The 14,241-nt window shown below is 44.6% G+C and overlaps 1 protein-coding gene across 1 annotated transcript in view; it reads left to right on the forward strand.

Moving 5' to 3' along the window:
- The first annotated feature begins 1,566 nt into the window (after positions 1–1,566).
- Positions 1,567–14,241, forward strand: part of si:dkey-233k19.3 (dynein axonemal heavy chain 11) — a 38,557-nt gene continuing 25,882 nt past the window's right edge. Inside the window, exons 1-35 of the mRNA XM_067237287.1 lie at positions 1,567–1,785; positions 1,879–2,022; positions 2,147–2,340; positions 2,453–2,642; positions 2,760–2,859; positions 2,971–3,182; positions 3,482–3,703; positions 3,843–4,010; positions 4,686–4,802; positions 4,900–5,150; positions 5,278–5,473; positions 5,582–5,686; positions 5,777–6,172; positions 6,341–6,673; positions 6,765–7,019; positions 7,121–7,290; positions 7,493–7,715; positions 7,889–8,005; positions 8,130–8,216; positions 8,302–8,460; positions 8,682–8,765; positions 8,908–9,066; positions 9,171–9,293; positions 9,395–9,517; positions 10,315–10,539; positions 10,631–10,722; positions 10,844–10,970; positions 11,054–11,206; positions 11,516–11,749; positions 12,598–12,729; positions 12,861–13,021; positions 13,177–13,333; positions 13,467–13,612; positions 13,781–13,897; positions 14,103–14,241. Of these exons, the coding sequence (XP_067093388.1) occupies positions 1,567–1,785; positions 1,879–2,022; positions 2,147–2,340; positions 2,453–2,642; positions 2,760–2,859; positions 2,971–3,182; positions 3,482–3,703; positions 3,843–4,010; positions 4,686–4,802; positions 4,900–5,150; positions 5,278–5,473; positions 5,582–5,686; positions 5,777–6,172; positions 6,341–6,673; positions 6,765–7,019; positions 7,121–7,290; positions 7,493–7,715; positions 7,889–8,005; positions 8,130–8,216; positions 8,302–8,460; positions 8,682–8,765; positions 8,908–9,066; positions 9,171–9,293; positions 9,395–9,517; positions 10,315–10,539; positions 10,631–10,722; positions 10,844–10,970; positions 11,054–11,206; positions 11,516–11,749; positions 12,598–12,729; positions 12,861–13,021; positions 13,177–13,333; positions 13,467–13,612; positions 13,781–13,897; positions 14,103–14,241 (6,030 nt within the window). The remainder of the gene's footprint in view (positions 1,786–1,878; positions 2,023–2,146; positions 2,341–2,452; positions 2,643–2,759; positions 2,860–2,970; positions 3,183–3,481; positions 3,704–3,842; positions 4,011–4,685; positions 4,803–4,899; positions 5,151–5,277; positions 5,474–5,581; positions 5,687–5,776; positions 6,173–6,340; positions 6,674–6,764; positions 7,020–7,120; positions 7,291–7,492; positions 7,716–7,888; positions 8,006–8,129; positions 8,217–8,301; positions 8,461–8,681; positions 8,766–8,907; positions 9,067–9,170; positions 9,294–9,394; positions 9,518–10,314; positions 10,540–10,630; positions 10,723–10,843; positions 10,971–11,053; positions 11,207–11,515; positions 11,750–12,597; positions 12,730–12,860; positions 13,022–13,176; positions 13,334–13,466; positions 13,613–13,780; positions 13,898–14,102) is intronic.

Genomic DNA, 14,241 nt, shown 5'->3' on the forward strand with positions numbered 1-14,241 from the left:
AAATCATTTGTGTTTCCACGCAGGAACACACAAAAAACAAGCCTTTCAAGATAAGCGCCTCGGAGGTTGTGCCGAGCTTACCGCGTCCCCCAGGACAACATATCCATCAACAGATGCCCTCGGGTGTGGGATAACAAATTTGTTCATTCTGGGGCTTACATAACTCCGCGGGAGCCTCACAAGAGACCTACATGGGGTCGGAGTTGGAATTCTGATATGCTGTACGAAATTCCAGTGGTCTCAACATGTTGTTTGTTTTCGCATGGAATATTGAGGTTCTTGCTAAACTATCCGACCTATGGTCATAATATTTTTGTAACCGATGCTTTTATTTGGTAAACTAGTAAAACAGGAATTGAATATAAATGCATAATAGGCAGGACTATCTTTAAAAAATGTCCTTATATTGTTAGGTAAAAATACACATAGGGATTACGTGTATTTAGGTGATTAACCCTAGCCCATATATGGCACCACTAGGCCTAGAGGCTAGAATAATTTTTTTTTATGGGAGAATAGTAGACTTTATTTACACGATGAACACACGTTTTAGGATACGATTTTGATACTCACCAACTTTATGTCTCAGCCAATGGAGTTGCCGATTTCATGTCCAGGTCCCAATTCAACCCTAGGGACGTCTTCTCGAGGCAAGCTTGATGCTAAGTCTTGTGATCTGGCTACAAAAGAGACAAGCCACTGCCCTCTGCAGGATGTCAGAGATAACCTTACCCGATGTCTATTTGTTTCTTGACAAGGCCAAAGCCAGTAGTCATTTCTGTGGTGTCTTCTTTTGAAAACTGTTGAAACGCTTCTATAAAAACACTCTTTAAGTCATTTTTGTCTCCCTATGTGAAACTTTTCACAGCTAAACAGTGAGGGATAGTTGTGGGAAAATAGTCTCTGTGATCAAGTAAGAAGTAGTCTAATGGGTTCCCAATAACCAATCCTGTAGAGGGCATCCTTGTAGCGCACACAGCCCCCCCCCCCCCCCCCCCCATTTAATTTCCCACTAACAGCACTGATTTTGATATCAGGCCTCCCTGTTCAGCCCTGATTAATTATCCTACTGTATCAGCAGGTCATGTATGCCATATGTGACATTTGGGCAGTTGCCAAGAATCGGCGACGTTATGACTGTAAACATGCATACAGAGTGGTTGGATGTCAAAATGGAATCGACTTTGTTTTGTCAAATTCGCTTTGGAATGCTCAAACTGACCACGCGACAGATAGTGCACCAAATCTCGAATCGGTCTGTGCACGCAAACAAAATATATCAGGACCATGTTCTTATAATGTAGTTAATTTACCTACACTTCTGTCTCCGAAGTTCAAGTTATATTTGAGCGTCGGATGGTTATCACCAAGGGAACGAACCGCAGTAACCGCCCACTAACATTTAGACACGAAGAAATCTTTTGAGCTTGTGCAGGGAAGTTTGGATATTTCTTAAAACACAAACGATTAATGTTACAAAATAATAACAGACGCTACGTTGATACTCAAAGTAACAGTCGGTAGTCGTGAAATAGCCTACCAAGATAGAATATGTCCAGAGAGGACATGTCCGACGAGGAAAATGAAACCTCTTTTTCTGAGGACGACAGAGTTAAGTTTGTGGGGGGTCAAGTTTGTCAAATATTACAAGTGAAACAGGAAATATGGGATAAATGTGTAGCAATTGAGAGAAACCAGAAAGTACTTGAAAGTTTTTTTGAAGTGCAAAATAATAATATAGTTTTTATAACAACATCGACTGGTGGTCTAATTGCTTCTAAGGAGGTAAGACTTGTAAATATTTCAATTTGCGTTATTATTTTTGAGTATTTAAATGTTCTTAAAAAACGCCTTAACATTTACAATTATTCTCTGTAGGTGTCCCAACCACCCAAAAATAATGCGTTCTACGTCCTCAAGAAGAAGCCTCTGCCAATTACTTCTGAAAACTGCAGGAAACAACTTATTTTTGGGCTGGTCTCTCAGTCACCTCTGCCACAGCTGTCAAACACGCTACAGCAGGTGATTTTTCCATGCATTGATTTTCTCAAACGGAAATACAATTTCATAGCCTACACAATATTAGAGCTTCATACCGAACATCACTTCAGCTGTGTATGAGCATTCTTTGCCGAATATTGTCTAGGTGTGTGTCCCACTTCTGTCAAATAAGAAGAACCATCATATGTGGCCTAATCTGATGTCTCAAGATATTAGTCGTCATGTCGAGCACATGAGGAACAAGACATCAGTGGTTCGGGGACACTTCCTGGGGAAAACTATCCTTCCCATTCCAACAGCAACAGCTGGGATAGAAGGTTCCCAGAGTAATGTCAAAATGTAAGAAACAACTTATTATAAACGCTTGCAACTACTGTTTTACAACACATGATGTCTCCATGGATACAATCTTAACATAGTACCCTTTCTAAGTCAACCTTTTTTAAATTAGGCCTGACAGCTTTGACAGGACAGTTGTCCATGCTATTGAGTCCATGGTCATCAGTTGGACACATCTGATCCAGAAGGTTCTGAAAGAGGATTCTTCAGAGCACCTTCTGCAGGGGTTGAACCCAGGCCCCAGTGCAGAGCTTAACTTCTGGATCACCAGGAATGCCAATATGCACAATATACATCAGCAGGTGTGTACTAGTACTGTACGTCGCATCATACAGCATTTCTCTCCCCAAAATATGAAGCCTATCTTTCTGAATAGAAGTTGTATTAAACCAGAATGTCTTCTGCCTCTTCAATCACAGCTTCAAAGTCCCATAGTCCAAAAGATGGTCAAGATTCTAGAAATGGCAGAGAGCAGCTATTACCCTTCAATCAAAACCCTGATTGGAGACGTGTTTGATGGTAAGAAACCTTCGAGTCAGACTGAAAGGTTTTTTAATGAACAAACGAAAGCTTTCCAGCCTGGCTACGAAAATAAAATGAATTGTTTGTGTTTTAACGGAACACTACCAGCCTTGCAAGAAGCCTGGAGCGTTGAGCTGCACCTGCGTCCACTGAGTGTCCACCTGTTTCAACTGGAAAAGGAAGAGTTTCCTCGTGTGGAGACTCTCCTCCCGCCGCTCTTCCACCTGCTGTTCCTCCTCTGGACCCGCTGTCCGTCGTACAGCTACCCCACACGCATGGTGGTGCTGCAGCAGGAGCTGTGCAATCTACTCATCCGGCAAGTGAGTGAAACGCCTGGGAAAGGCAGTCAAGTTTGCATATAGCCACTTAACACGGTTTTACCCAAAGCGACATACAAATACTGCATGTAGTAAGTGCAGCAGAAAATCAAAGGCTGAAAGTGCACAGTTCTTACAATGTTACAGTGGTTAGTGCTAAGTAACTTTATATGACACAGGGAAACAACCTAGTAATAATCCTGTAATATTAATCATCATATGGATGTATTACAGATTAATAATCAGCCTAGAAAGTCACAACAAAGGACAGCTGATGTTTTAATATGTCTAATCTCATCCAGGCCACAGATTATCTTGCACCTGAACAGTTGCTGAGAGAAGACACAGAGGAGGGTCTGGAGAAGGTACGGGCGGCGATGAAGGTCTTCAGATGTTTCCGGCACTGTTACCAGGCTCAGCGCGAGAAGCTGGCTTGCCAGGTCACTCATGCTCTCTGGGACTTCCCGTCTTCCATTGTTTTTGGACGCTTCGACCGTTTCTTGAACCGACTCCTTCAGTTAGAGGTGAAAGATCATACTTTGTGATTTCAGTCACCCCAGTATCTAGGGGAAGATTCTTCAGTGCATAGATGTCATTGTGACTCGTCTGATTCAAACCTTTGAAAACGGTTTGACCTTGAGTTAATGTGGTGTTTTTTCTCAGGACATGTTTGAGGTTATTCTGGACTTCCAGAGGTTGGAGAAGCTTGAGTTTGGTGGCCTGAAAGGGAATGGGTTGAGTGACCAGGCCTCTCAGATGCACAGGGAGTTCCTGGAGCACTGCCAGGTGTTTAAGGACAGTGACTACAATCCACTTGATTACAATGCTCAGGTAATATTTAGCTGTCTTCCCAAGTAATGAAATTAAAAATTAAACAATGTAATTTGACAGAGAAATTGTGATATTAACCATTGGTTTCTATCCCAATTCTTTGATATGGTATGCTGTTTAAGTCTCTATTATTTCATATATGCATAGTACGTGACTCTCTTTAAACGAGTATTCGCTTTAGATAAGATACTAACAAGAAATATGGTTTCTAACTGTGCAGTAATCAGGATGCAGGGCTGTAAAAGCTGAACTGACAATGTGTTTAGGCAGGCAAAACCTAGCAACGTTTGTTACTAGCAAACATCCACCTTTCAGTTGTGTGTTACACATCTATGAAGCACTGCACAGTATGCAGCAACACAGTGGCATTACGGGAGTCAGGTGGCTGAGTGGTTAGGGAGTCGGGCTAGTAATCTGAAGGTTGCCAGTTTGATTCCCAGCCGTGCCAAATGACGTTGTGTCCTTGGGCAAGGCACTTCACCCTACTTGCCTCGGGGGAATGTCCCTGTACTCACTGTAAGTCGCTCTGGATAAGAGCGCCTGCTAAATGTAAATTTTAGAAATTCAGAGAAATTCCTTGCCTGGAATGCACATAATGTAGAAATGTTTTTTTGTTACATAGGAATCATGGGAGTCAACCTATTTTATTATCATAACAATTATTTTGATTGACAGGATTTTCAGAAGGACTATGAAGCCTTCAAAGAGAGGGTTGTGGACTTTGATCGCCGTCTCGCCTCCATTCTTTGTTTGGCCTTCAAAGATTGCTCAGGATTAGAATCAGCATTCAAGGTGACACCATACAAGTCAATGTCGTAATTATAATTGACAGTAACATCTACAATCATCCGGACTCACAGTTGCTGTTGTTTTCCCATGATAATTAAAGCTGCTGGCCGTTTTTGGAACCTTTTTGGGGAGAGGACTTGTCAAGCAGATCTTTAGTCCCAACTTCCAAGTTTTACTTCAGCTCTTTATGGACGAATTGGAAGAGTGCAAACACCTATACAACTCACAGTTACAAGGTCTGACCCCTGTGCCAAAAAACATGCCACGCATGTCGGGAGCCCTGAAGTGGGCAAAAATGCTCAGAGAGCGAATCCAAACCCCATGGGAAAGTTTCAGATTTGTGTTGGACATGTGAGTGCAGTGGTCCTTTTTCTGTTTTGCCAATTATACTTAATTTTCCATGATCATAAATAAAGACCTTATTATTTGGCACCTGGACACTATTTGGCATGACAAAACCACCATGTTTGTTCCATAGGCCAATGGAGGGTGCAGAGATGGAGCTGGTGTACCACATGTACATGGAGATGTCTACTCTTCTGGATCAGTTCGAGGATGACGTCTACAATGACTGGTGTCGTGGTTTGGAGCAGATCTGTCAGTTCAACTTGGAACAACCTCTCATCAATAGACATCCTACATCTGGCTTGATCTCAGTCAACTTCAATCCCAAGGTATTCAAATAACATGAAGGATACAGTAAAATTTTTATTGAACTTGTTTTCCGAAAATACTATTATCTCCTCAAATTGACTTGTTCTTTACGTTTCTTTCCACTGTAGTTAGTTGCAGTCTTGAGAGATGTGAGGTACATTCTGGCTCTCGATCAGACCAACATCCCTGCTGCTGCTATGTCTGTGTATGAGAAAAGAGAAACATTCATAAAGGTTAGGAACATCGAGCTTCTCAAATCATTCATTCTCAAATCACCCTAAAAAAAAAACACCTCATGTTTATCAACTGGTTTTGTTTGGCAGTACATAGGCAGTCTACAGTTAATGGCCCAGTGGTACAACACGTTAAAGCAGACGGTTCTGGAAGTGGAGTTTCCTCTCATCAGAGCCGAGCTGGCGAACCTGGACCTGGAGCTAGGCCGGGCGGAGACGGTCCTCACCTGGCAGGACCCGGACAGCTGGAACTTCATCCAAGCCACCAAACATGTGGTTCAGAACCTGCAGGGGAGGGTCCAGAGGACCAAAGACAACTGCGACGCCATTCAGACCCTGATGAAAGGCTGGAGCAAGCAGGCTTTGTTCTGCAGGAAGGACAACAGGAGAGACGCGCTCCTACAGCTGGATGACAGGAGCGACCGTGTGAGCAAAAGATACAGCGCCACACAGAAGGATGGATGCACCATCCACAAACTTATACAGGTGAATACGTTTAAATGTCTACAGTACCACTGCGTGAGAGACATTTGTCTTCACCAATGAGTGGCCAGTCAGTTTTATGTTAATCAGTTTTAGTCTGGTGACAGGGGTCGCGACAAGACGACCCATAACAATTTGTTTACGATTTGTCAAAACTTCTCACTCCCTTAGGAGAACATGTCTTACTTTTGCGCGGACCCCGCTTCGGAGTTGTGGCAGTCCTACCTGGAGTACGTGGACGAGATGCTGGTGGAGGGCTTCTTCTGCGCTATCAGACACTCCCTGGAGTTCTTTGTGGAGAACATGGAGGCGGGGCCACGTCAGGTCCCTCTGCTGGAGGCCCGGATGGTTCTGGATGGTTCCGCGGTGTCCTTCCTGCCCTCCTTAGAGAGAGAGGCAGGGGACGGCCTCTATGAGCTGGTGGAGACCCTGGTCGGAGACGTTTTTAAGATGTCGGGCACGGTTAAGAGGGTGGCATCTTATCTGGAAATGGAGAGCTACCAGGTACCAGAAACGTGTTGTGAACGAGGCTTGTTTTGTTTGTTTGCCAATGCATCAATCTCACATTTATGATGTATATTTTTTTCATTTACAGGATGACATGGATGACTTGTTGGATCTCTTAGACATGAGGCAGCACGTCATGGAACGAGTGGATGATGTCCTCAGAAAAGCCATGGAATACCAGAGAACATTTGACTGCTACACGCACTTGTGGCTGGATGACAGGGCTGAAATACTAAGACACTTCCTCATCTATGGACAGGTGCCAAACACTGATGAGGTGGATAGTTATGGGGAATATGCATTTCCAGAGACCCCACCAACGATTGAGAAGTTCAAAGAACAGGTAAAGTTCGATGTTGACATTTCAATGGCACGTGGTGTCAGATTCAAACTTCAGGTTTTTAACAGGGATTTCATGTTAAACTTTTGGCTTTGTTTTTTCAGATTGACTATTACGAAGACCTGTATGCACAAATCAGCAAGTTTGAGGACTTCAGAGTGTTCGGGGGATGGTTTAGAGTGGACATCAGGTCATTCAAGAGCAGTCTTTTGAACATGATTAAAAAGTGGAGCTGGCTGTTTAAGGAACATCTCATGACATATGTCACAGACAGGTAAACCTCTGGGAAAAGGTACTGGCTTTTACTTAGTACCTTCTATAACAAACAAGTATAAGGTGAAGCAAGAATAAGCTGCATGTACTTGACACAATACAATCAGTTTGTATCGAATGCTATACAGTATCCTTTACATATGCATATATTGTACTGTATATAAACACACACACACTCACAGTATGCACTGTTTTGTTCCCAGTCTGAAAGAGCTGGAGGAGTTTGTCCAGGCCACCAGAGAGGGTTTGGGACAGCCTCTGATGAAAGGGGACCACCACGGCCTGGTGAAGGTGATGGGTCACCTGCTGGCTGTGAGGGACAGACAGGTGGCCACAGACAGGCTGTTTGAGCCTCTCAAGGACACCATCACCCTGCTGGAGGGATATGGAGAGGCCATGCCAGACCAGGTCTACTCACAGCTTGAGGTTAGGAGCTGGGAAACATGGCACTTTTTCCCTAGTTAGTCTATAGTTAATCTATAAAAAGCGTTTCAATTGGTAAACTTCTGTGGAAGTGTACTTCCTTTTGGCAATAATAGTCATCTAGCCACTCATTAACATGTGCTCCACATGCTCTTTAAAAACAACTGTTATTTCAGGAGCTGCCTGAGAAATGGAGTGGTGCCAAGAAGCTGGCTTTGTCAATCAGGCATGAAGTAGCGCCTCTGCAGAATGCAGAAGTGACCGTTATACGTCAATGGTGTTCGGCTTTCGAGGTGAGGGGGCAGTCTTCCTACTAATGAGATATTCTTCAGACTTATGCCCATGTATTCAGAATTGTAACCCGTTCTCTTCCGATTGTGAGGGATTAACCCATATTTTATGCATATCATTCCACAGACGAAGCAAAGCAAATTCAGGGAGAGGTTCAAAACAGAAGCACCTTTCAGTTACAATGCTGTGAACCCATATATCAGACTGGAAAATGTAAGTGTTCCATCATAAAAAAAACAAACACTTCATATGTAGTTATGTGTGAGAGTACATGTGTCGACAGTGATTTGTTGTCCAGTCCCACAGAGAGATCCAAGCCCTGGAGAGAGAAGTGGCAGAGCTTCAGGAATCCACCAACCTGTTCGAAGTCACCATCCCTGACTACCGAGACCTCAGGACCTGTGGACGGGAGACCACTGTCCTCAAAGAGCTCTGGGACATTGTTGTGTACGTTCAGGTGAGTACATCAGCCCGGTACCTGGATACGGGCCATGGCATGTCCTCACAACTGAGGATGAAATATAAACAGTGCAGCCTGGCCTGTTATTAGCATTAGACAACTCCCTCAGAGCCTGTCCGTGACAGCATGAAACACCTCTGAGGCCCGGAAGCATCCGAATGTCCTCATTAAGCACCCTCAGCCCATTCGCTTCTGCCTGTGCGTCTTTATCTATGCAGGGCAGCGTGGAGGACTGGACAATGACCAAATGGAGGGAGATAAACATCGACCAGATGGATGCAGAATTGAGGAGGTTTGCCAAGGTGAGGTCAGCGAGCACATCACCCCATCACTGTGGCCTCATATCAGCACACTGCCCTGCCCCCCGTATCAACCCGGACAGTGTTTGAAGCAGATGTCCAGATAGCTACAGTAATTGTGTTTGCCTACCTTCTGTCCGGGTAGGACATGAGGCAGCTGGACAAGGAGGCCCGCGTGTGGGATGTGTATTTGGGGTTGGACCTCTACGTGAAGAACCTGTTGACGTCTCTGAGAGCTGTGAATGAGCTCCAGAACCCGGCCATACGAGAGCGCCATTGGGCCCAGCTCATCCGAACCACCAAGGTGGTTGACTAAAGAAGCTGAACTTTCAGTCGGTGTTAAGATATGATGTTAAAACGAGTTCAGTTGAAATGAGAATAACCCCCAAAGCATCTGTCCGCTCGTAGGTTGACTTCACAATGACCAGTGGAACTACTCTTGGTGACCTATTGGCACTACAGCTTCATTTGTTTGAAGAGGAAGTTCGCAACATCGTGGACAAGGCAGTGAAAGAGATGGCTATCGAGAAGGTTAAAACTTATCAATTTTAATTCATTGCATCCAAAATAAGGTAAATGTATTTTACACTAAATGGTAAATATACTCTACATATTATTGTTTATTGTTGCAGGTTTTAACTGAGATCAGTCAGACATGGGCAAAGATGGAGTTTTCATACGAGAGTCACCATCGAACATCAGTCCCTCTACTGAAATGTGACGTAGAACTCATAGACACACTAGAGGACCATCAGGTGAATGATATCACAATAAAGTGTGCTGTTACGCTTTTAGACTGGAAACCCCAAAATTCAGAAGTGGAGATGTATTACATCAAATTACTTAAGCAATCTAAGCAATTCCTTTAAAAAGGTATATCATTTATACAATACAGTAATTGATTTTATTAATAGTCATTATATATTCACTTCAGAGCGAATTAGAATACTTAAATCGTTTGATGTTATCAGTTTTCACAAAAGTTTTGAGTAAACCCCTTATCGGGGTTTATAGTGAAGGTGTTCTTCAGTATCTTTAGTTTGCGGTGTGGATGTTGTGTTTTTAGTTGCTATGTCGTTACAGTGGTGGTGAGAATGCACAGGGGGGTGGTCTGCCTCCTACGAAGCTGGGAGAGTAGAGGTCCTTTTCATGCAGCCCTATTGAGTCCCTCCAGATTTATGACTGCTCTGGGAGAGGGGCCTTTGTTATCCCCAGAGGGTCTTTGTTAGCATGTACCACATGTGCAGGAGGTTACACACAGCAATTAGATATCCCCTCCCCCACCTCACTGTGTCCTTCTGTCTGTAAACAGACCAGCGCCCTCAACCACAATCTATCTAGGAAACTAGGCGTTTCCATAGCGATTCAGTACAATTAAATTCAATATCTAATTTATATTGCTCCATAGGGAAATGTATTGAGTAGTTAGTGTCAAACAGAACTGTAAACGGGGTGTTTGTGTATAAACATTCTGGTCTTAAGCTCTTTAAACTGATGTGTTACACATGACCCCTCATCCACAACTGTGTCCCAATGTCTGTGTCCCAATTAGGTGCAGCTCCAAGGCATCTCCCAGAGCAAGCATGTGGAGCACTTCCTGTCCCAGGTGTTGGGCCTTCAGGGCCAGCTGACGGTGGCGGACTCAGTGCTGCTGGTCTGGCTGGAGGTCCAGAGGACCTGGGCCCACCTGGAGAGCATCTTCATCGGCTCAGAGGACATCAGCCACCAGCTGCCTGACGATGCAAGAAGATTCCAGGCCATTGATCACGACTTCCAGGTATTCTGGTTGCCAACATTCAAATTCATCCAAATCATGAATTTAATGAAATGTTGTGAATTGATTTCTTGCTTGGTGTTTATCCTTTTAGAAATTGATGTTTGACAGTGCCAAAACCAAAAATGTAATTGAGGCCACAAACAAACCGTACTTGTTTGAGAAGATAGAGGATCTTCAGAAAAGGTGACTGTTTACTGGATCTATAACCTAGATATTCTACATTTATATGAAAGGTACATGATACATGAACTGTATGAGACGGGATTTCTGCATGTTCTTCTTCTATGCTTCTTCTCTTTTGCAGATTGGCACTGTGTGAAAAAGCTCTCGCCGAATACTTGGAGACGAAACGCCTCGCCTTTCCACGCTTTTACTTTGTGTCTTCAGCCGACCTTCTGGACATCCTCTCCAAAGGAAGCCAGCCCAAACAGGTGCTGTAGGATCCTCACTGCCATCATAGACACCTGCCTCTCATTTTACCGTTCCATTCATTTTCTTTTGCCATTTCTCATAGGTCACGTGTCACCTCTCAAAACTGTTTGATAACATGGCAGACCTAAACTTCACCGGGGATGATGGAGTTGAGACTGACAACGTTGCAGTAGGAATGTACAGCAAGGAGAAGGAATACGTTACTTTTCCGACTCGCTGTAGCTGTGTCGGTCCGGTAAGATGAGATAAGTTGTAATAGCATTTACATTTACATTTAGTCATTTAGCAGACGCTCTTATCCAGAGTGACTTACAGTAAGTACAGGGACATTCCCCCGAAGCAAGTAGGGTGAAGTGCCTTGCCCAAGGACACAACGTCATTTGGCACTGGCAACCTTCAGACTACTAGCCCGATTCCCTAACCGCTCACCCACCTGACTCCATCCAATAGCAAGGGATAGCATTAAACATGGTTGAACTTCAAAGTATGTTGCCAGTTAACAATGTGTGAGGGTGTAATAACGACATGGGGCGGTGTGTGTGAGGTGGAGGGCTGGCTGACACGGCTGGAGACCACCATGAGGGAGTGTGTGAGGGCCCACCTGGCGGAGGCCGTGTCCGTGTACGAGGACCGGCCCAGGGAGCAGTGGGTTCTTGCCTACCCGGCCCAGGTGGCTCTGACCAGCTCCCAGGTCTGGTGGAGCAACGACATGGAGCTGGTGTTCCAGAGACTGGAGGAGGGCTTCGAGTCTGCACTCAAAGACTACAATAAGAAACAGGTGACATGGCAAACCAAACACAAACAAAACACAAAACCATAACTGCCGTCAAACTCCAGATGTTGAAATTGCAGGGATCAATCATGTAAACTGGCACAAGGATTATGCGGTGCGCAGACCCAGCTATTATCAACTGAGCTAGCTGAGGTATTACCACATAGAGGGATTATCCCATGCACCTGTAGTGGAGGTGTGGACAGCTGTCAGAGTGTGGACACCTGTTCCATTATCTCACCCTGGACCCTGGGACCTGTGCAGAGGGTGGGTGCTGCAGTGCTGAGGGGCTGTGCTCACAGTTGGTGTATTATCAGGGTTGTCAGATTCATCAGCAGTACTTAAGGTTAGCATGTCCTTGGCTGCTGTTTGAATAATCTCCCTCGTTCCCTTCAACCTGCAGTACTGTACTGATTGGATCTCCTGTCATGCAGAGCTGGTGATAAATGCAAACTATCCCTCCGGGTTTTAGCCAAAACAGGAGACTGAGATTACTTCTCATTTGCTCTACAGTTATAAGGATGCGGAAGACTGTCTTCATATACATTACACACACAAACACACGCACAAACACACACACATGCATCACACACACACACTTACTTCAAAAGCACTTTGATGAATGAAGTACATCTGTCTTTTTTGCTTGTAGACCGCAATACACGACCTTGCTTTATAAAAGCAGTGTTCGCTTCAACTGCAAAGAGACACACAAAGAACAGTAAAGCTTGCAGAAAAGTCAACATAATTAACTGTTTAATAAGTATTACAGATACATCATGTAATTGTATCAGGAAACATCAATATTACAGGTATGTTAATTCAGATTCACCTACCTTGTTCCCCTTGTCCAGATTGCGCAGCTCAACTCTCTGATTAGCATGCTGTTGGGGGAGCTGAGCTCTGGAGACAGGCAGAAGATCATGACCATATGCACCATCGACGTCCATGCCAGGGACGTAGTGGCCAAGCTCATCGCTCAGAAGGTTAATACAACTCGAAATGTCCAAGTCGATAATCTACGGAATGCCAACATCTATTGATGGATATGACTTTCAACTGGTGCCAGTGATGTGACTGGGCACTGGTATCATGTCCAACTGTCATGTTTTGAAAGGTCACCAATGCGCTGGCCTTCCCATGGCTGTCCCAGCTCCGACACTGCTGGGACGAGACACAGAGGCAATGCTTCGCCAACATCTGTGACGCTCAGTTCCTCTACTCGTACGAGTATCTAGGCAACACGGCGCGCCTTGTCATCACCCCCCTCACAGACAGGTAGGTCGGGCCTAACCCTCTCCCATTCTACCCTGACCCCTCCCAGACCATCCCTCCATGTCCTCCATCCGGTTAATTGACCTCATCCAGTGGTGATGCAGGACCGATGGAACCGTCTATTGGTCGTTAGTTGTTGTTGTTCTGGGAATGTCCAGATGCTACATCACCCTGACCCAGTCGCTCCACCTGACCATGAGTGGTGCGCCAGCGGGCCCCGCCGGCACGGGGAAGACTGAGACCACCAAGGACCTGGGGAGGGCTCTGGGCGTCATGGTGTACGTCTTTAACTGCTCCGAACAGATGGACTACAAGGTTAGCATGTAGGGGAGCCACATGCAGCTGCTCTACTGTTAATATCCTCACGTCAGTGTTGGTGTAGGATTGTGGGTAATGTTGTCAAGTCGTGTTTTCACACTTCCTGTTTTGTGTGAATTTTTTTTCTCAGTCTATCGGCAATATCTATAAAGGCCTGGCCCAGGTGGGAGCTTGGGGCTGTTTTGATGAGTTCAACCGCATCGCGGTGGAGGTTCTGTCGGTTGTGGCTGTCCAAGTGAAAACCATACAGGACGCCATTCGCAACAAGAGGAAGAGGTGAGGAGATGGACAGGAGTTTGAAAATGTGTCATTTGTCATCACTTAAAAATACAGTATCTATGCATAGGTAGATATAAGTAACTTTGTTTAAATATTTTAAATAAAAAAATATTAACGTTTTTGGTGTATGCTACGTTTTTCTTTGACCTCCTCATTCCATCTCAGGTTCATGTTCCTTGAGGAGGACATCATTTTAAAACCATCTGTGGGGATCTTCATAACCATGAACCCTGGCTATGCCGGCCGGACAGAGCTTCCTGAGAACCTCAAGGCTCTCTTCAGGTGAGCCCACTTGAAGAGAGCTTGAATGTGGGACACATTCATTACTCTTTAAACATCCCATATGCAAATCTGTTCAGGTCTTAAAGAACTATCTAAAATACAAAATAATATATTATATTTGAACATTTCTGTCTTGAATCTTTGTCAGAAGTTTTTTCTCTTTAAAAACAGTAAGTCTTGTTCATTCTCTCTGGCCTCTTTTTAGACCTTGTGCCATGGTGGTCCCTGATATTGAGCTCATCTGTGAGATCATGCTGGTGGCAGAGGGCTTCCTCAGCGCCAAGCTCCTGGCCAGGAAGTTCATCACCCTCTACACACTCTGCAGAGAACTTCTCTCCAAACAG

The sequence above is a fragment of the Osmerus mordax genome, chromosome 6 (assembly GCF_038355195.1).
Source record: "Osmerus mordax isolate fOsmMor3 chromosome 6, fOsmMor3.pri, whole genome shotgun sequence".
Classification (NCBI taxonomy): Eukaryota; Metazoa; Chordata; class Actinopteri; order Osmeriformes; family Osmeridae; genus Osmerus; species Osmerus mordax.